At 43.5% G+C, this 20,942-nt stretch overlaps 1 protein-coding gene across 2 annotated transcripts in view; it reads right to left on the bottom strand.

The window, feature by feature from the left end:
- OTUD4 (OTU deubiquitinase 4) overlaps positions 1-9,175 on the bottom strand; it is a 43,608-nt gene extending 34,433 nt beyond the window's left edge. Inside the window, exons 1-3 of one of the 2 annotated variants that reach the window (XM_070769047.1) lie at positions 8,899-9,175; positions 4,386-4,469; positions 1,860-1,910 (exon numbers count right to left, since the gene is read on the bottom strand). In XM_070769047.1, the coding sequence (XP_070625148.1) occupies positions 1,860-1,910; positions 4,386-4,469; positions 8,899-9,057 (294 nt within the window). In that variant the 5' untranslated portion in view covers positions 9,058-9,175. Of the gene's footprint in view, positions 1-1,859; positions 1,911-4,385; positions 4,470-7,380; positions 8,713-8,898 lie in introns of those variants that run through there. The other variant, XM_019977161.2, reaches the window with a different exon arrangement.
- Positions 9,176-20,942: the final 11,767 nt, after the last annotated feature.

Raw genomic sequence — 20,942 nt, 5'->3', positions numbered from 1 at the left:
CCAAAAGGTCTGAGAGACTTCTGGAGTGACGGAACCGCCCTGTGCGGTGTCTGTGGTGGAGATCACACAGCTGTATGCATCTGTCAGAGTTCATCAAATCATAAACTTAAAACACCTATTACATGTCCATTTTACCTCTGTAAAGCTGACAAAAATATATTCTTTTTGAGGCATTTTTCAAAATGCTCCATTGATACTTTTAAGAAAAAAGGAGGAAGTTCTCTTTCTCTGAGAACTGGGTGAGGCAATGGAGCTTATCAGTTGACTACATTTCTCTTTTCCTTTCATACATTCCATGTATCGGGGAGAAAGAGAAACGGACAGAAATATTTATCACTAATAAGAACAAACACTTGTTCTGTTTGGAAGATACCTGCAACATCTGGAGAAGGCCTGCCCAGCGTGGGGAGGGGAGTGTCCTGGGAGTGACACACCTGGCCGGCCAGCACCCTGGGAAGGAGACAGCTGTTCCCAGGCGCTCAACACGGCAGCACCTGCCACCCCCTCCCCTGCAGGGCCCCGAATCAGTCTCCAGTCCCCTTCCACCGCCTCACTCCCCTCCCTGTCCCCTTCTCTCTGGGATGTCTCTTCTACCCTTTCTCAGCCCAAGAGCCAGAACTGCTCACAAAGATCACCGTAAAATGATATTGTGGGCTTTTTTCTGACTAAAAATTAATAAATGTTCTTTGTCCTTCCCTTCATCTTCTACAAAGGAAATAAAAATCACCAGCTACAGCCGGCGAGAACTGTTAACATTCCAGTGTTTAATCTTTTCTATCTGTGACACAGGCTTCCCAGGTGGCAGAGTGGTAAAGAATCCACCTGCCAATGCAGGAGACTCAGGTTCAATCCCTGGGTCAAGAAGATCCCCTGGAGAGGAGAATGGCACCCCACTCCAGTGTTCCTGACTGGGAAATCCCACGGACAGAGGAGACTAGCGGGCTTACAGTCCACAGGGTCACACAAAGCCAGATGATGACTGAAGTGACGGAACAGCAGCAACTGCAGCATCATGCCTATACTTCTCAGGACACACACGCCTTCTCACTGGTACTAGACACCCTTCCCTACTGCAGGGACACGCCTGAGAACAGCACCCAAAGCCCAGTGACTTCTGCATCCCCGGGGCCTGGCCCTTCCTAGCCCACAACAAGCACTCAAATTAGAGTCGGGGAATGGGAGAGACCCCACACAATGATCAAACACCTTACCCCTGTTAGTATACCCTTTCCTCCCTATTTGACTCCTCTTGGCCTCTTCTTTGTTGTCATTTTAAATCTAACAGTGATTATCGCTGGGGATGAGGGAACATTCTACATGGCCTTCTGTTAACATTTGGATTTTTACACAAAGAACATGAGGAGAAAATAGCAAACAGAAAAATTCTCTTAATTTCCAAGTGACTGAGAAAGTGCTGGCTGGGGGAGTCGGTGGGGGGGCGCTGTCCTTCAACCCTCAACAGCCTCTTCCTACGTCTCATGTGACCACGTTAAGGGGAATGGATGCAACCTGTCTCGTCAGCTGCCTAATAAGGAAGCAATCAAACACCGCCCTGTCCACCAAGCCCGACACACACACCAGCACCACACTCTGGAAATCCTCGGCAGTGTCATTTCAGGTCTTTTATACTACATTCGCGGGCCATCACGAAAGAAAGATCAAGATCAAGAAAGCATGACTGTGCCGACTGAGGCAACGCTCACGACAAGGTGCACAGCACCCGCTGTCTTCCAATTACACAGGCACCTAAAGCAGGAACTCCTCCATACACTGTAATGCTAATCTCACACTGTAATGAATTTGGAATACATTATTAATATATTAAAAAAAAACAAATATATTACAAGATTACTACATACCTGTGGATTTTCCAAACGTTTTAAATATTCTTCAAATGACCCTTCTATAAACTGCAAAAAGGGAAAAAGGCCTATTAGAAATCCACCAAAAGTTAATTTCTTCACTGTGAATTACTGAATTTTTACAAAAACCTTGGCTACAACAGTAATAGTAATATATATATACACACACACACAAACACACAGAAAAAAATCTAAATATGAAAATATGTACAAAATATTAAGAAAACATCATAAAGATACAGCAGAATTTAAAGGAGGAAACACTGCCGGGAACCACTTCCTGGACAGGGTCTGGAGGGTGGGCGGCACCCTGGGAGGCGGCGGCAGTGGGGAGGAATCGCCTGCACAGCAAGAGCGGGCCGCGCCGTGGGGGAGCACTCCTGCCTGTACCAGAGCAGAGGCAGGCCCCTCAGACAGAGGGAGGGGGGTGCAAGGTCACGCCCGTGACATCAACAGAGAACTTACATGATCACAGCAGCACTCAAAGACTAACTGGGCAATGGCCAATGCTTAGAAGAGAGCTAAAGACAGATGCAGGAGCTAAGAAATATTAGTTTCCTAACAGATGTGAATAATCATTGTGTCTTAGATCAATTATCCTAAAAACAAAGATAAGAACTAATAATGCTAAAGATACTTTGAGGAATCAACAATATTTTTCTAATCCAGCTTGTCTCATTGTTATTTTAACAAAAACACACACAAAAAATCTGATTTGAATTAAGCTATATGATTACATTTTTTGCTTTTCTCATAGCAGTTGCACTAATTTAATTGAGAAAGCTCTAAAAGACATTCATCTGAAACACCAATTTCAGTTTTATTTCAATTAAAGTCTTGGTTAATTTAGCAAAGTAGTATACTTAAAAACATTAAAATATACTGCTTGGTCTATAAAAATCTTTTAAATGCCCTTTTTTTAAGACAGAGATTAATTCTTTTATAGATGATATACTCTAATTTCCAAAAGTATCCTAAGTTTAAATACATACTTGCACTAAAACAGCCACATATTTGAAATATTCCACCAGAGGCTACTGTTCTGTATTAGTTTATTGTTTATAGAATTTAAAAAAAAATAAAACAACCCCACAGAACCATTTAAAGCTGCAAGAGACTGAAGTAAGCTGTGGTCTGACACAAGCCTGCATCCAACTGATTCTTCTTAATAATCAGAAAGTACTTACCTAGGCCCTGACTAAACATTTTCAACAAAAAGGCACACCCCTCGACCCTAGACAGTCTTTTCCACTTCTGGTCAATAGAAACTGGTAGAGGCATTCACTGTAAAGAAAGTGAAACTTTCCCCCTCAGAACTTTCCCCCTCTGATCATACCGCCTAAGACTGTAAGAGCTGAATAAATATATGCAAAGCACTCAATGCCTGCTGACACAAATGCTGGCCATTTCTACTACTGTCAACAGAGCTTTCCCCTCTGGAGCCAATGTTAACTAGTTCACTTGTAGTTTCTTCAAATAGTTGAAGACCACCTCTCTACCCTATTCCTCTCCACCGTATCTATCAATACTGTCTTATCTAGCCTCCACATCACCAGCCTTTTAAAATAAGACAAGTTTTCAAATCTTCTGATCAAGCAGGTAACTCTCCTTCCTGGAATATATTACCGTTCATCTTACAACACGGCATCCAGAAAAATGTCACCAGTAATAAAATTTTGCTTACAAATAGGAATTCCAACCCAAGAGCACCTTTAAACACTATTTATCTATTAAGTCTTAGAATTGAGTTACTTGCCAAGTGTCAATGTTCTTTTGGCAGTCAACGGAGAGAAAATACCACTAAAGATTGTCAGATGATAATTCTACGTCATAAAATCAATAACCAGTAAATCTTACAAGGCTTTCAATGTAAAGTGAAAATAGGTCACCGTGGCATCTATTTAAAACACAGCCTACTACATACTACTAAGAAAATCACAGTCAGTTGATAAGATATTCTGTTAAGTACTAATTAACTATACTACATTCTATTAACTACTAATCATTATTTATATAATTACAATGTTCTGATATGTGGTTCATAATGATGAACCCTGTAAATTAAAAATCTATAAATACCTCCTGATAAAATCAGAGGCTCAACATTAGCTATGCTCAGTATATTTCTTATACTCCAAGGTCTGCGATTTTTTACAGTTCACAGGGGGTCACCAATCATGGAAACCTGTTAGCCTCCCTGATCATGTCAGACAAGGCTCACTAGTAATACGCTCAGGTCCCGCCCAAGTCACCCTTCCAGCCTCCACAGCTCTGTGATCCATCTGTCACAGAAGCTTTCTAAATGTCTGAATAAATGAACACCACACGATGGCCTTTAAAAAAAAAAGAATCACAGCTGACTATGGATTTGAATTTGAATTCAAAAAAGCAATTCGTTTTTATAAGGTTTATCTTCATAACCTACAATCAGATCCAACCTGTGAAATTCCCACTAGACCACTAGAACGGCTATCATGTACCTATAAGTCAAGGCACCATTACACGTTTAAAATTATAAATCACCTCTTCAAATTTCTCCCGGTTCTCCCGAAGGTAATGAATGCAGGCCATCCTGACTTCAACGTGGCGAGACTGGGAGTGCAGCACCTGTGGAGGAAAGAGCAGCACGTTCTCAAGCCCTCCGTTAGAAGACGCTATGAAGCTATGACCCAGCACCTTCCTTCACACCCAACGTGACCTCACCACCAACACGTCAGTCTCCATTTCCCTTTCTGTCATTTCTAACTCTGCATTCACTCTCACCTCTTCCACTAACCTGAGAGCTGACATACCACATACCAACTACAGTACTTCTTAAGCCAGAGGTCACTCGATGGAGAGCTTGTTACCATTTCTCCTTTAGGTCACTGAGACCATGCCTTTGGGGAAATTTTTGTAAACTTACACTTTCCTCTCCTGGCCACCCCTCTACTATTACTTTGCTCGTCACAAAGCAGAGCTGACAGAATCCCCGCTACGCAGTGCTCCGCTTCATCCTCGGCTTGTTGGAAAAGAGAATGAAGAGGTGACTTCAACAAAAAAATAAGTCTTTGAGGCTTTCTGCCCGTAATAGGGAAATTACTTTTTCCCAGTAACTTTGAATTACTTGCCTTATGTATAAATGTAAGTCCACCATGGTTTGAGAAAAATTAAGGCACTCATTCTTAAATCCTCAGCTGTCAGGCTTACACGATTCTGGAAAGAACATCCAGGGAGCAGCACAGAGGATGCAATCGTGTTTCTGTGTGTTATCATCCCAATGGCTTTTAAACGCACTCTTCTGCCCCAAATCTTAAAGCACCAACGGAAATAAGCCATACTACGAAGATGAACCACACCCTCTCACTTTGCAGCCTCTGTTGTCTTCTGTTAAACAACTAGTTCAACCAAAGAATAACTTACTGGCATTTTGCCTCTTAATAAAAGTCTAAAGCTTTGGTTTGAAACCCTTTGAGTGAGTGAGTGAGTGAGTGAAGTCTCTCAGTCGTGTCCGACTCTCTGCGACCCCACAGACTGTAGCCTACCAGGCTCCTCTGTCCATGGGATTTTCCAGGCAATAGTCCTGGAGTGGATTGCCATTTCCTTCTCCAGGGGATCTTCCCAACCCAGGGATCGAACCCGGGTCTCCTGCATTGTAGACAGACACTTTACCATCTGAGCCCCCAGGGGAAGTCTTTGGCCAGTCTCTAATACTTTTCCATGCTAAAAAAAGGAGATTAAGATTGTTTTCTACTACTAGGTGTCCCAAACGAAGGTGTTCCTGCTACCCTACAAGGTCAAAGTAGGAGGGAAAAAAACTGACATTTAAAATAACATCTCAAAACTACTATCCAGGGCTCTTGAGAATTTCTATTATTATAAAGTAGCTTTAAGAGTTACAGTTTCAACTGAGTGAGTGTCCCTTATGTTCACGGTGAGCACAGAATTCAGGAAAAGGGAAGCTCCGGTTGCACCTGTTACAGGTCTCTCTGGATAACAGCCAAGGCTCATTTATATCCACGGAACCAAGAGGCGCAACTGCCTGGAGAGCTAGCAGGTCCCTTTACATTCAATTCAGATACTCTGACGATGCACTAACTTAGGTTAGCAGTGCATTGGTTTTCAGCATACTAGCTGGCTTTCAGCTTAACAAATATGCGAACACTGATGTCTTTAGGAACTACAAAAAAGCATCCATCCTTATATACTCTAAGCCTCCAGTACTGGAAGGACTATACACCCAAATCCAAAAATCACCACCACACAATTTTTTTGCCCATTCAACAAATGACATTTAGTAACATTTCCTTCACAGAAGCTACGCTAGATGCTATTATCAATCAACATATTAGTCTGAGTAAACCAGTGTCATCCGATAGGGCATTTCTGCCATTTGCAGAGTGAAGCTAGTCTTATAGCCATTTACCTAGCAACAGGTGGCAGACATTAGTGAATAAAGCTTATGACTTTACATCAAACACAATGACAGGCATGTTTTTTCTCTTTTAACAAACATTTCATTAGCACATGAAATCTGAACCCGTTACTCAGAAGCAAAATTCTCAGTGCGAGGTGCCCAGGGTGCTGGGGCTTTATAGAGCAAAGCAAGGTCAAGAGAAAGGAGGCTAAATCACAACTGTTGAAAAGCAAGTTCAAGGGCACTCAGGAAGAATTCAAATGGTATGACAAATATCTTTGGAAATTATTATATACATGAAAATAACCTAGAAATAGGAGGCTTTCCAATCTTAGGGCAGACAGAGATAATAAACACAGAGAAAGGCTGAGACACTCTGCTTCACCAAGCCTTCTAAGAGGGCCCTATTTTTAGCTCCAGGGCCACTGAGCTGATTCAGGTCAGGCCTCCTGCAGGCCCTAGGCCAGAAGCGTAAAAAGGGAAGGGGTTATTTAAATCAGGTAATTTGGAGGGGAAGACTCTGGCTAAATCAAGTCTTTCTCCCTACATTTCTCCCGCCAAAGGCTGCCATTTAGATCACTTACTGCGACTCCCTGGTAGAAATGGTAGTTATTCTAATATTACTGGAGAAATTGTTGGCAAAAAGTAAATCCTTTGTGCACACCGTTAAAGAGTAGCCTGAGGATGCCGTTACTTCCCTCCGCACCACCAACACACACGCCACCTTTGGCCATGAAGACTACACCTGTGGTCCATGCCTACTGAAGAAAAGAGTTTGCCCCAAGAGTCACCGTGGCAAACTTTCTATAAGCTCAGTATACTAAAAGTCAGCCTCCCGAAAGGACATTCCCTCATGCCTAATTTAAATCCCATCACAGTGAGATATAATAAAATGCATTAACTACTGTTAGCAATGAGCTCTTAGTGTAACAAGCTAGCTATTATTGTTCATTTCTACTTAAAAAGAGAGTCTATACAATCAAGTTTGCCAATTATCTATGGTATGTAGTTCTGAAACCAGCCACACCTTTCTGCTTCAATATAAACTATGATGTGGATAATCCAACTCCAAACAAGCACTACACTTCTCGTATTTCTATTTGCTTCCACCTCTTTCCTTACCAAACTCTTGCTAGAGCCAATAATATGTTTCAATAGGGATTGAATTCACTTCCACATCTTCCCTCTGCTTCTGGAGGTGATGAGGAGACTCAGGAGGCTGAGGCGGACGAAGCAGGACAGATGGTGATCCGGAAAACTCACGAATGGGATAGACTGTTTACCTACTAATAGTAAAGACTGGGATCTGTTTGTATGAACATCTCCCAAAGCAACATTAGAACATCTTTAAAAATTCTAAAAATAAGAGAAATCGATTGAACTGGAAAAGACACAGCTCAGTTTGGAGAGCTTTGCGAAGAATGTTTGAATGACAATGCCAGCCACATAATGCAAAGGTTTGGATCAGCTACACCAATTTCTAGTTTCCAAAAAAAAAAAAAAGATCTTATGCTGCTGATGTGAAAACTAGGGCCTTTGGAAAATAAGTGGCTGGTCTTTGGACTTTGAAAAAAAACAAGAATAGACTGGTCTATAGATGTTTAGGAAAACATTTACTCACAATAAGAAATTTCAAAAGCTACTTAGCATTAAAAAAGGTGAGAGAAAGACAAACAGAAAAACTCCAAAGGCGGGCAGGAGAGTGAAGGGGTAGATCTTAGGCCAAAGGGAAGCAGACTGGGAACGGTAGGAAATACCCACCAGGACGGTAATGTGAAACGTATGTCCAACTAATTCAACAGCTATTTTTCAATACAGGATGGATCTGGGTGGCTGCACACCTACCGACTACAGTGTTACATAATAGGGAATAAGCTCTCTTACCAAAAAAATAAATCAGAAACATCCTCCCAAGAACTGTGTTACAAAGTGCTTTTAATCAGTAAGGGGGAAGAATTCGGCCAAGGACCTAAAGGACCCCAGATACAGTCTTCCTTCCCACTACCAACTTTAAAACACTTTCTCTAAGTCAATTATTTTTTTTTAGCTCACCTACAGTGCCTTGCAGGGCATTAAAATAAGGTGAAATCTACAAACAATTCTGTGCAAACATTCTACATTTTCTAAAGTCTGGTTTTCCCAAACTGCACATTTCCCCCACTCCTGACTCAGACGGACATCCGCGGGCTTGGCTTCCCCACGCTCCAAAGTCCAGTAACGGGGGAAAAAAAAAATCATGATCCCACGAGTTGAGTCTGGTGCACCACCTCCTCTAGTCAACATTCTGCGTACTGGTGTGAACGCTGTGCTTGTAAAGCCAAAAGGGGAGGCGAAAAACAGCATTTTGCCAAGTTCCCACCCCTCCAGCAAGGGTGCAGACTCTCCGGCAGGCCTCACGGGCTAGCTTCAACTCATTACCTCTTCGCCAGGAAGGACGACACCCAGATCATTTACAGGTTTTTAAGTTTCGATTCGGAGCTCCCAGTCCCAGGGCAGCGTCCGGTTCCGGGGCGACAATGGGCCGCTGTGACGCCTGCGGGGCCACGCGCAGCCCGGGTTGGGGGGGGAAGAAGGACAGCCCGCCCGCCGCTTCCCACCCGGGCCCCCGCCGATCGTCCCCTCCGGCCCCCGCCCCGTTACCTGCTCCGCCACGGCTCGGAACAAGCACGACCCGTCCTTGGCGACCAGTTTCCGATACAAGCCCAAGGTCCGCAGATAGGCGTCCATGGGCGTCGCGTCCTCGCGGGGCGCCGCGCCGCCCCGGTCGCCGCCGTCGGGGACGCCGACGGCCGCCTCCATGTTGCCGGTCGCGCAGCAGGCCCGGCGCGGAGCGGGCTAGCCCCACATGGCCGCGCCGCCGGCTCCTGGACGCCCCGGCCGGGGGCGGGCAGCGGCTGGGGCTCGGGCTCGGGCTCGGGCTTGCGCTGGGCGGGCGGCGGCAGGCGGCGGCGGCCCGAGGCGGCGGTCCGCGAGCATAGGGAGCCCTGCCTAGTGCATGGCCGGGCGCACGCGGCCGCCTCCCGCGGGGCCACGCGCCCGGGGGAAACGAGGCGGGGAATTCACCAAAACCCGCAAGCGAGCAGTCACTTGACGCGGGCCTCGCCGCCCGGCTCAGCCACTGGGGCCCCGGGGTCCCGCCCCCCCCACACACACAAGTTTCCTCGCCAGACCCGGCGGAAGCGAGGAAATCCCCGCAACCCGAACGCGCCGGCCGAGACTCTTGGTGAAAGCGAGGCCTGCGGGCCCCACACCGGGAGCCGAAGAAGCCGAGAGAGAAAGGCGCGGCCTGATCGTCTCCCCACCTCGCAGGAGGGCGCCGGAGGGGCGGGGAGTGGGCGGGGGCGCCCGGCGGGAGGGCAGCACCCTCGCTGCCCAGAATGTGTTTTCGCTTTCGGCCCCGACCGCGGAGAGGACGGCGGGAGGTGTAGTTTCGGCAGCGGCAGGAAGTCGGCCTGCGGCGGGCGGGGACGCGCGGCCGGCCTACGCGGTGGGGGGAGGCGCCCGGGAGGCGCGCGGACTACAAGTCCCTACAGCGCGGCCGCCGCCGCCGCCACCCGGAGCCGGCTTCAGGCTTCCCGGGCACCGCGCGTCCTCCAGCAGGCCGAGGGTCTCCGCCTGCAGACGCGCGGAGACCTGCGCGCGCCGCCCCGCCCGGCCGGCCGCCCGCCCTCTGCGCCGCGGGCCTGCGGGATGTGCGCGCGCCCTGCATGCGTGGAGTTGCCAGGGACACGGAGGCCGCTGGGTCGGCCCTTTGTGTATTTCCAAACAGAGGGCGCACCTGTCTGCTCCCCTCCCCCACCCCCCCCACCCCCTCCGCGGCCTCTTCCCCTGACGTTTCCATGGAGGTGGCTTTAACGGCTTAAGCAGAAAATAGACCTAATTGGCGAAGGCTCCTGGAACTCGCATCGTGCGGGGCGATACAGGCTGTCCATAAATCAGCCGTGGACTGCTGATTCCTATTCAAGACTAGAAGTACAGCTCTGGCGGTATATAGCAAGATGATGTCTTTGCCACAGACATTTTGGTTCACCCTGCCACTATAGCTGCCCACCCCAGCACAAAGGGGTGTCACTAGTCGGAAAAACTTAAGATTTTTTTTTTTTTCCCTTTTTAAAAAACCATCTTGTAATTGTTTGATAGCGTGCTGGACGTGCCCTGGGTTCCAGCGGTGTTTGCTGGAGGATTCCTGTTCAACTTCCCACCCTGCGAAGTTGAATGACATTGTATGCCTTTACAACCTAGAATTTATCCAGCTTGTTTTTGTGACACCAGAATTTTATTTTTATTCAAGTACAACAGCATCTGGTATCCCAGTCTTTTAAATACACGGTTAATCATAAAATCTACTCTTGAAGCCATGGTGCAGCAGGGTGGGGCTGGGGAGACTGACGAGTTAGTTACTGTAGATTTAGACATGTGGTCAAACAGACTCTTTGGAATAGGGGGGCAAGGCAGGCCAGATGGTGAGAGTCCAGTGCAAATTACTGAAAATTCTATTTGAGAAATCTGTTTTCAGTACTTGGTGCAAACAATGACTCGTGTGTTCACTCTCCTTGGAACGTTTAGATTTGATCTCTTAAGGTTTAAAGATTCAAATATCCAATGGTGCTGTTTTTAGAGAAAGCAAAAAAAGGATTCTGACCTAAATGAATTTTCTTGTCCCACTATTGAATTTTGTACATTTTGTAGAGAAATACACTTCAGAATCCCTTTTAGAAAAATCTAGTTTCAAATCAAACCTGTTGCTTTTCCTTCTTCAAAAATATATAATTTAAAATATATGATTGCACTCATTCCACTCAAAAAGAACTGCCCAGTTTTGCCACTACTTACAATATGGCATTTTCTTTTTATAAATATGACTTGCCTTTTAAACCCACAGAGGAATGGAAAGTAAAGTAATATCTAAACAATAGCTTAAATATCGAATTCTTAAAATGAGTAGATTCTGTAGTATTAATAAGCAACAGACTTTCATATATGCCAAAAGAAAACCATGCCTTTCCTAACATTTATGTAATTTAGAATTAAGAGTTCTGAAGCTAATCTCCAAATCAATAGGTATTTGGAAAATCTACTGTGTCTAGCATGCTAGACAACTGCATTGCTAATTATCTTGAGAACATATTAGAAACATATTTCCAGGGGCCTCACGTTTGAAAATTTATCAAGCCTTATTTGTAATTGAAATGTTTATGACTACATTGTTCGTGATTACATTAATTTTTAGAAGTCATTAAAAAGCTTTGCTCACCTTTTATATGTGCAATAATTCCATTTTGAGTGGCTAATACTGTTTCAAGCATATTTTCTATCTTAAGCTTTATCTATATTTTAATCTTATTTGAATGTGCTTACATACATACATTTTTTTAATGGAATATCACTATTTTTTAAAGCCTCCAGATTCCTTTGAAACACTTTGAAAAGGAAACCAAATACATCATTAACACTACCATGTCTTTATTTTCCATTTACAAAAATGTAATTCACTCACAATTGTACAAATAAATGAATACAATCATTTAAATAAGTACTCTAGTTGACACTACAGTTGACTTAGAGTATTTTTTAAACGAATCATTAAATACTAAGAAAACAGAGGCTCTAATCAGACTTCATCACCATTCTATGTAATCTTATAAAAATGTGGTTTGTTATCAGAGTACTAGAAGAATAACACATTTCCAGTCATCTCTACACTTGATGTCCTGACAAAATTACTTATTATCCTCATTCCTGCTAAATGAGTGCAGATCAGCCTCACTCTAAACTGCCTGCTTCTGCTTCCAAAATTAGAAGTAAAACACCTGTTGTATCTGACCAGGGGCCTGTTTAAGGAAATCCTTTAGGTATTTTGAGACCTGATCCAAGACAGACCCTCTGTATGCCAAATCCCCAAATATAGCTCCCTGTTTAGACAACATTAAAGGATCCTGTGACTTTAAACTGAACCAATGCTTATAGAAATTCACTTGCTAACCTTAACCTCTGAAAGTTTTCCAAAAACTACATCTGACTGACCATGTTCGCTCTGAGGAAGCCGTTTCTGATCAGCAAAAGTGAAGAGCAGACATTTTAATCAAATATAATCTGAAGGATTCAACGCTCCTGAGAAGTTAACGAAATTAGTCATCCCAGGCAAATGTGTCAACTGTTTTTCTTGTACACAGTTAAATACCTCAAGTCTGCTTGCTCTGACAAACTTTGGAGCTAATAATCATTTTTGTTTTAAAAATGATAGATTTTGTGCAGCTTTTTTTCCAAGAAAAAGTTAGGTGTTATGGTGGTGGTGTTTGGTCACTCAGTTGTATCCAATTCTGTGACCCCATAGACTATAGCCCACCAGGCTCCTTTGTCCATGGTATTTCCCAGGTAAGAATGCTTCAGTGGGTTGACGTTTCCTTCTCCAAGTAGGCATTCTCCAGTATTCATTTACCGTAGGCATTCTCAAAGATGGCCCCCAGTGATCCCTGCCTCCTGTATTCACTCTCCTGTGTAGTTGCCTCCACTTTATAGCAGGATTGGTCTCTGTGATCAATAGAATAGAGCAAATTGTACAAATTTAATATATTGCTGCTGAGATCAGGTTATAAGAGATGTTTTTGGTTGTTCTCTTATATTTCCTCTTTTGTGGGTGACTCACTCTAGTGAAAGCTGGTTGCTATGGGGAAAACTTAGACGTCTCCTGGTGGGGAAATGGAGCCTCAGCCAACAGCCACATAAGTCAGCTTTGAAGTGAGTCCTCCAACCAAATCAAGCTTTCAGATGACTGCAACTCCATGAGAAACCCCTCATCCAGCCAAGGTCTGAGATTATTTTTTTCTTTGAATTCAACCCCCGCGCCCCGCCCCCCACCCCTACCAAGGATGCAACCCAAGCCCTGCCAGTGAAAGGCACAGAGCCCTAACCACTGGGCCACCGGGGAATTCCCCAGGGCTAAGCTGCTTAATTCTAAGATTCTTGATCTCACAAGCTATGTGAGTTGATGCTTTTTTCTTGTGTTAAGCTCCTAAACGTTGGAATAAGGTTCCAAAAGTAAATAAGACAAACATAACACTCCACTGTTTCTCTTTCCTAGGTGTGTATGTCACTTCAGTTGTGACCCCATGGACTGTAGCTCGCCGGGCTCCTCTGTTCATTGGACTTCCCAGCAAGAATCCTGGAATGGGTTGCCATTCCCTTCTCCAGGAGATCTTCCCAACCCAGGGGTCAAACACATTGCAGGTAGATTCTTTACCCACTGAGCCACCTTGGGAAGCCCCTTTACTAGGTAGACATAGAATATATGTCAATAATTCATGAAAATAATCACTAATTTAATATCTTTTGTGCTAAGCAAAGTTGCCAGTAAACAGATTTTTTTTTCCTAATTCATAAAATCCTTTACAAAATTACAAAATCCTAAGAACGTCTGAGCTTTATTGCCACATAACATTTTGGTTTGTTTTCTATAAAAAATCAAGTAATTAAATCCTACAAAAAACCTGTTTTCAAAGAAAGAACTATTTCTCTCAGACTCTATATGCTAGACTACTAACTGTCCTCCAGTTTATACTTTATTGCTCCTGAATATTACCTGCATGGTCATGCACATATTTCCTATCTTGGAATTAAATGTGACCATGTCACTAATGTAGGCCAGTGAGATGCGAACAGAATAGATGAGTTTAACTTTCAGTCTATTTGTGTTAGTTGCTCAGTCATGTCTGAGCATGTTTGTGACCCCATGTATTTGTAGCCCGCCAGGCTCCTCTGTCCGTGGGATTCTCTAGACAAGAATACCAGAGTGGGTAGCCATTCGCTTCTCCGGGGTTATCTTCCTGACCCAGGGACTGAACTCTGGTCTTCTGCATTGCAGGCAGATTCTTTACCATCTGAGCCACCAGCGAAGCTCTTAACTTCTAGTTCATTTCCTTAAAGATGAAGCCTCCTGCCCTCGACAGTCTTTCCTGCTTTCCTTCTGCTCATTTGAAAACATGGTTGAAACAAAGCCAATACTAACTACAAAGACAATACTCTTAAGAGAACAGATGAAGAAGTTGAAAGAAAACAGAGTCCCTCAATGCTTCAAGGCCGGAAGGCGTGGACTGTTTTATGAGAGAAAAATAAACTTACTTAACCAAGCATTTTTTGTTGTTGTTCTTGTTACAACTACTTAGTCTATGTATCCTGGCATATTTTTCTTTCAATATTAAATAATGGTGAGTGAAAGTTGCTTAGTCGTGTCCAACTCTTTGTGACCCCATGGACTATACAGTTCATGGAATTCTCCAGGCCAGAATACGGGAGTGGGTAGCCTTTTCTTCTCCAGGGGATCTTCCCAACCCAGGGATCAAACCCAGGTTTCCCATATTGCAGGCGATTCTTTACCAGCTGAACCACCAGGGAAGCCCAAGAATACTGGAGTGGGTAGCCTATCCCTTCTCCAGTGAATCTTCCTGACCCAGGAATTGAACCCAAGGTCTCCTGCATTGCAGGCAGATTCTTTACCAGCTGAGCTATTTGGGGCCAAATAGAATTTAATTTACAAGAGTTACTTCCTTAGTTGCACAGAACATTTTTTTTTTCCTAGAAAGCTCGAAATTTTTTCTTTTTCTGAAAATTTGGGAATCCCAAATGTTAAAGGACTTCCAAAAAGGTTTTCTGATGTTATTTCTTCATCACCAACCCACATTCGCCTTCAGCTGCCGCGTTGCCACTGTTGGCTACCTCCTCATTGTGAAACAGAATGAACTGAGTCAGTTCTAAACCCCAGAGCTCAGACTGTAGTCCTGACACCCTATTCCCAGTGTGATTGGAGGAGTCAAACTATGGTTTAGTTTCTCTCAGCAGCTGTCACTTCCTTATGAGGTCAGCACATTGCTATGCTCAAGTTGGAAAGACAAAAAACCTCACATAGACTGAGGCTCTTGTACAAACAGCTAGTCAGAATCCATCATCTCTGTAAATAAACCCCACCTATTTTCAGGCTTTTACCTCTAACTCATCTCACAGCGTGCGCGCTTAGTCGTGTCTGACTCTCTGTGACTCCACGGACAGTAGCTGCCAGGCTCCTCTGTCCATGGGATTCTCTAGGCAAGGATACTGGAATGGGTTGCCATGCCCTCCTCCAGGGGATCTTCCCCACCCAGGGATCGTACTTGAGTCTCTTGTGTCTCCTGAATTGGCAGGTGGATTCTTCACCACTGTACCACCTGGGAAGGCCCTCCTTTCACTACCACTTCTCAATTCTCACTCTGACCCAAGCAAATTTACAAAGTCACCTTACAAGGAATTTACTATATCTCCCAGTGTGGGATTGTAAAGTCTTTGTAGGCTTGCAGAATTTATGATTATTTTGTATTTCCCACGTGTCTAAGAGTGTATTCGCTTTTATATATTCAGATCAGCAGTTTAATGAATAGTCATTAAATATTTTCCTGTGTTTCCAATAAATCTCTCAATGAGAAAAACATTTCAAATGAAAGTGTAGGGATTTCTCTGGTGGTCCAGTGGTTCCATGCTCCCAGTGCAGAGGGCTTGGGTTCAATCCCTGGTCAGGGAACTAGATCTCACATGCCACAACTAAAAATCACACATGCTGCAATAAAGATCAAAGATCCCGAGTGCCTCAATTAAGGTGGGTACAGCCAAATAAATAAATTTTTTTAAAGAAAAGAAAATGTGTAATTCTTGAACCTGTAGTTGAGACCTAAGTATTTTGCCAAGACTGTGTGTCTAGTTGTACATATTTTTCTTTATAAACAAAGAATTGAAGATAATCTAAATGTTAATAGAAAATTGACTACATTTTAATATGCACAATTAGAATACTATCGAGCCTCTTAACTATGTGTGTGGGTCTATGTGTTGATCACAATCACCCAGAGAAATTCTGAAAAACAACAGATCAATGGTATTAAAGGGAGAGTTAGTTAGTTCAGTCGCTCAGTCGTGTCCGACTCTTTGCAACCCCATGAATCGCAGCACGCCAGGCCTCCCTGTCCATCACCAACTCCCAGAGTTCACCCAGACTCACGTCCATCGAGTCAGTGATGCCATCCAGCCATCTCATCCTCTGGCGTCCCCTTCTCCTCCTGACCCCAATCCCTCCCAGCATCAGAGTCTTTTCCAATGAGTCAACTCTTCGCAAGAGGTGGCCAAAGTACTGGAGTTTCAGCTTTAGCATCAGTCCTTCCAAAGAACACCCAGGGCTGATCTCCTTTAGAATGGACTGGTTGGATCTCTTTGCAGTCCAAGGGACTCTCAAGAGCCTTCTCCAACACCACAGTTCAAAAGCATCAATTCTTCAGCGCTCAGCCTTCTTCACAGTCCAACTCTCACATGCATACATGACCACTGGAAAAACCATAGCCTTGACTAGATGGACCTTTGTTGGCAAAGTAATGTCTCTGCTTTTGAATATGCTATCTAGGTTGGTCATAACTTTCCTTCCAAGGAGTAAGCGTCTTTTAATTTCATGACTGCAGTCAACATTCAGAAAATGAAGATCATGGCATCTGGTTCCATCACTTCATGGGAAATAGATGGGGAAACAGTGGAAACAGTGTCAGACTTTATTAAAGGGAGAAGATGGGGATAAAGACTGGGTCGTGGAGATAATTATTGTTGAAATTAAGACGTGTGTATGAGTGTTCATTATACTATTCCTTCCACTCTGTACATGTTTGAAATGTTCTATAATAAAAAATGGTTAGGGACTTTCCTAGTGGTGCAGTAGCTAAGACTCCCACTCGCAGTGCAGGGGGCCTGGGTTCAATCCCTGTTCGGGAAACAAGATCCCACGTGCTACAACGAAGATTGAAGATCCTGCACGCCACAACTAGAACTAGCCCAGCCAAATAAGTACATTTTTTAAAAGGTTAATTTTGTGAATCCTACTCCAGGTTTCTTGAACCAGAATAGCAACAGATAGGACAGAGGAATCTATGTTTTATGAATTTCCCCAGGTGATTCTGAAGATCATCCAGCATATCTGGGAACATCCGAAAATTCGGATGGCAGGAGAGAGGCAGTGCCTACTACACATGAGAAAGGAAATTATGGATCTTTAAATTAGCAAGAGAGGAGGAAACAGACAACTGACCTGTATTCAAGCCCATAATCCCTGTTCTAAATCACCACAAAAAAATTCTTAAAGATTCCAATCTTTAGGTTGTACTGCCTATTTATGTACATAAGTACACCTCAGAGATATTGCTGGTTTGCTTCCAGACCTTTACCATAAAGTAAGTCACATGAATTTTTTGGCCTGGAAAATCCCATGGATGGAGAAGGCTGGTAGGCTGCAGTCCATGGGATCGCGACTGAGCAACTTCACTTTCATTTTCCACTTTCATGCATTGGAGAAGGAAATGGCAACCCACTCCAGTATTCTTGCCTGGAGAATCCCAGGGACGGGGGAGCCTGGTGGGCTGCTGTCTATGGGGTCACACAGAGTCGGACACGACTGAAGCAACTTAGCAGCAGCAGCAGGGCATATAAAAGTTATGCTTATACGATACAGTAGTTTATCACATGTGCAATAGTATTACGTCTAAAAAAATTCAATGTATGTACCTTAGTTTAAAATTACTTTATTGCTAAAAACTGTTAACCATCATCTGAGCCTTCGGTCAGTTGTAATCTTTTTTGCTGGAGGGCCATGTCTCAAAAATGTTTGCAATATTGTGAGAATTGTGAAAATGTGACCTGGAGACATGAAGTAAGCAATCGTTCTTGGAAAAATGATGCCAAAAGACTTGTTCAACATAGGATTGCCATGAGTTTTCGATTTGTAAGAAACACAGTATCTGTAAAATGCAATAAAGGAAAATACAATAAAATGAGGTATGCCTATCACACCATGAGACAAAGACACAGAAAAATAAAATTGTATTGCTTAAGATTATTACAACATAAAAATACCAATATTTTAAAATTAAAGTTATAATAAGGAATTATTAATAAAAATACAAAAGTGTACCATCATAATTAAAACTAACAAAGATATGGAACATACTACTGCAAAAAGCAGTGTAAAAGTTAAATCATTTTAATAGCTTTCTTGAGAATTCAGATCACACAATAAAATATATATATATTTAAAGTATACAATTTAAGAAGCCTTGATATATGTCTCTGTCTATGAAATCATCACCAAAATCCAGATAATGAACATACCCATGACCCCACTGAGTTTCCTGTCCCTCTATGTAATCGGTTTGACCCAGCCTTCCCCCATCCTCAGCTCTCCATACTCTGTTTTCTGTCACTGCCTTAGTTTGCTGAAAGTGAAAAGTTAAAGTGTTAGCCACTCAGGCCTTTCAGACTCTTGGCAATCCCATTAGCCCACCAAGCTTCTCTGTCCATGGAATTCTCCAGGCAAGAATGCTGGAGTAGCCATTCCCTTCTCCAAGGGATCTTCCCAACCCAGGGATTGAACCCCAGTTTCCTGCTTTGCAAGCAGATTTTCTAGGACTGTATAATAAAATACCACAGACTGGGTGACTTAATACAGGGTTTCCTAGGTGGTGCTAGTGGTAAAGAATCCACCTACCAATACAAGTTAGACACAAGAGATGCAGGTTCAATCCCTGGGTGGGAAAGATCCCCTGGAGCAGGGCATGGCAACCCACTCCAGTATTCCTGCTTGGAGAATCCCACGCACAGAGGAGCCTGGCAGGCTGCACTCCACAGGGTCTCACAGAGTCAGACATGACTGAAGCAACTTAGCACACACACAGCTGACTTAACAGAAATTTATTTTAGCACAATTCTGAAGGGTAGAAGTTTGAGATCAAAGTGTTCTCAGAGTTGATTTGAGTACTGTTTCCTCAGCTTGTAGATGGAAATTTTTTCCACGAGACTTCACATGATTTTTTTCTTTGCATCCATCTGACTAAAAATGTCCTCTTAAAAGGATGCCAGGTAGATTGGATTAGAACTAATTCAAATGGTCTCATTTTAACTGGGGTCGCAAAGAGTTGACTCGACTGAGACTGAACAACAACAACCCCTTTAAAGTACTGAAAGTGTTAGTCTCTCCGTCATGTCTGACTTTTTGCAACTGCACAGACTATGGTGACCCCACAGACTGCAGCCCAGCAGGCTCCCCTGTCTGTGGGGTTCTCCAGGCAAGAATACTGGAGTGAGTTGCCATTTCCTTCTCCAGGGGATCTTCCCAACCCAAGGATCAAACCTGGGTCTCCTGCATTGCAGGCAGACTATCTGAGCCACCAGGGAAAATCAAAATACTATCTCCTTAAATAGTTATATCCTGAGGTACTGAGTGTTAGAACTTCAACACGTAAGTTTTGGGGAGTTTCTACAATTTTACACGAATTAAACTCTTTCAAAATGAACCCTCTTTTTGCCTGACTTCATTTGTGGGGCAAATTCATCATGAGATTGATCCATTCATGTATCAGTAGTTCATTTCTTTTCATTATTGAGTAATATTCCATTCTCTGGACACACTACACATTGTTTATCCATTCACCTGTTGATGGGCATTTGGGTTATTTCCAATTTGAAGCTATTAAAAATAAAGCTGCTGTGAACTCTTTATTTCTCTTGGGCAAATTACCTAGGAATGTAATGGCTAGGTCATTTGTTAGGCATGCATATAACCTCATAAGAAACTGCCAGTGAAATTGAGACTTATAATAAGAAATATATATATGGTCTTTCTTCCTCTCAGTTGCTGAACAGAGCTCCTAAACTCTTGGAATTTCCTAAATGAAGAGATTGATAGAGGCGTCTTTGTTAATAGGCAGCTTTTGGAAAATCCCTAAGTAACCTAAGGATGGGCTGGTTGCCTGGGGAACCAATAATGAATAAAGGGTTGGGACTTTTAGTCCTACCCCAACTTCCTGGGAGGAGAGAAGAGATAAAGGTTGAGTTCAATCACAGATGGCCAGTGATTTAATCAACTGTGCCTATGTACTGAAGCCTCCATAAAATTCCACAGGGACAAAATGTGGAGAGCTTCTGGGTTGATTAACACTGGGAGATTCAGGGAGAGTGGAGCACTCAGAGGAGGTCGGAACTCCATGCTCCACTCCCCATATCTTGGCTTTTGCAAGACTTTGCCTGGGTTCTCTCTGTGCATGCAAGCGTACTCAGTCACGTCTGACTCCTGGTGACCCCATGGACTGTATCCCACCTGGCTCCTCTGTCCATGGCATTCCCCAGGCAAGAATACTGGAGCAGATTGCCATTTCTTCCTCCAGGGGATCTTCCTGACCCAGGGATCAAACCTGAGTCTCCTATGTTGGCAAGCGAATTCTTTACCACTGAGTTACCTGGGAAGCAATCACGGCCTAAAGCCTCTCTCCAGACATTAAGCTGGGATGAGCGTAGAACTCACAACATCTGTTTCTCACCTTCAGTCATTACTGTCCTTTGTTTGCTAACATCCATTGTCTTGAAAACCATTGTTTCATATATTTCGCCTGGACTTTTGGTTATTTCAGGAAAGAAGGTAAATAAACTCCCTGTTATTCCCTCTTGAGTGGAATAACAGAAGTCTGAAGTAATGCTTTAAAAATAAATTCAGAACAACATAATGATTGTTTTCACAGGTTTTTTTCAATTAGGGATCACAAAATAAGTCTGAATTTCTCTGATTTTGCCTCCAGGGCTGCTGTACTATCTTGACTCCTACTGAAGATTCTTTGATCCAGTCAACTCTGTATCTT

Source organism: Bos indicus, chromosome 17, assembly GCF_029378745.1.
Source record: "Bos indicus isolate NIAB-ARS_2022 breed Sahiwal x Tharparkar chromosome 17, NIAB-ARS_B.indTharparkar_mat_pri_1.0, whole genome shotgun sequence".
Lineage (NCBI taxonomy): Eukaryota > Metazoa > Chordata > Mammalia > Artiodactyla > Bovidae > Bos > Bos indicus.
Note: the sequence above shows the minus strand (reverse complement) of the source record. Positions and strands in the feature narration are given on the sequence as shown.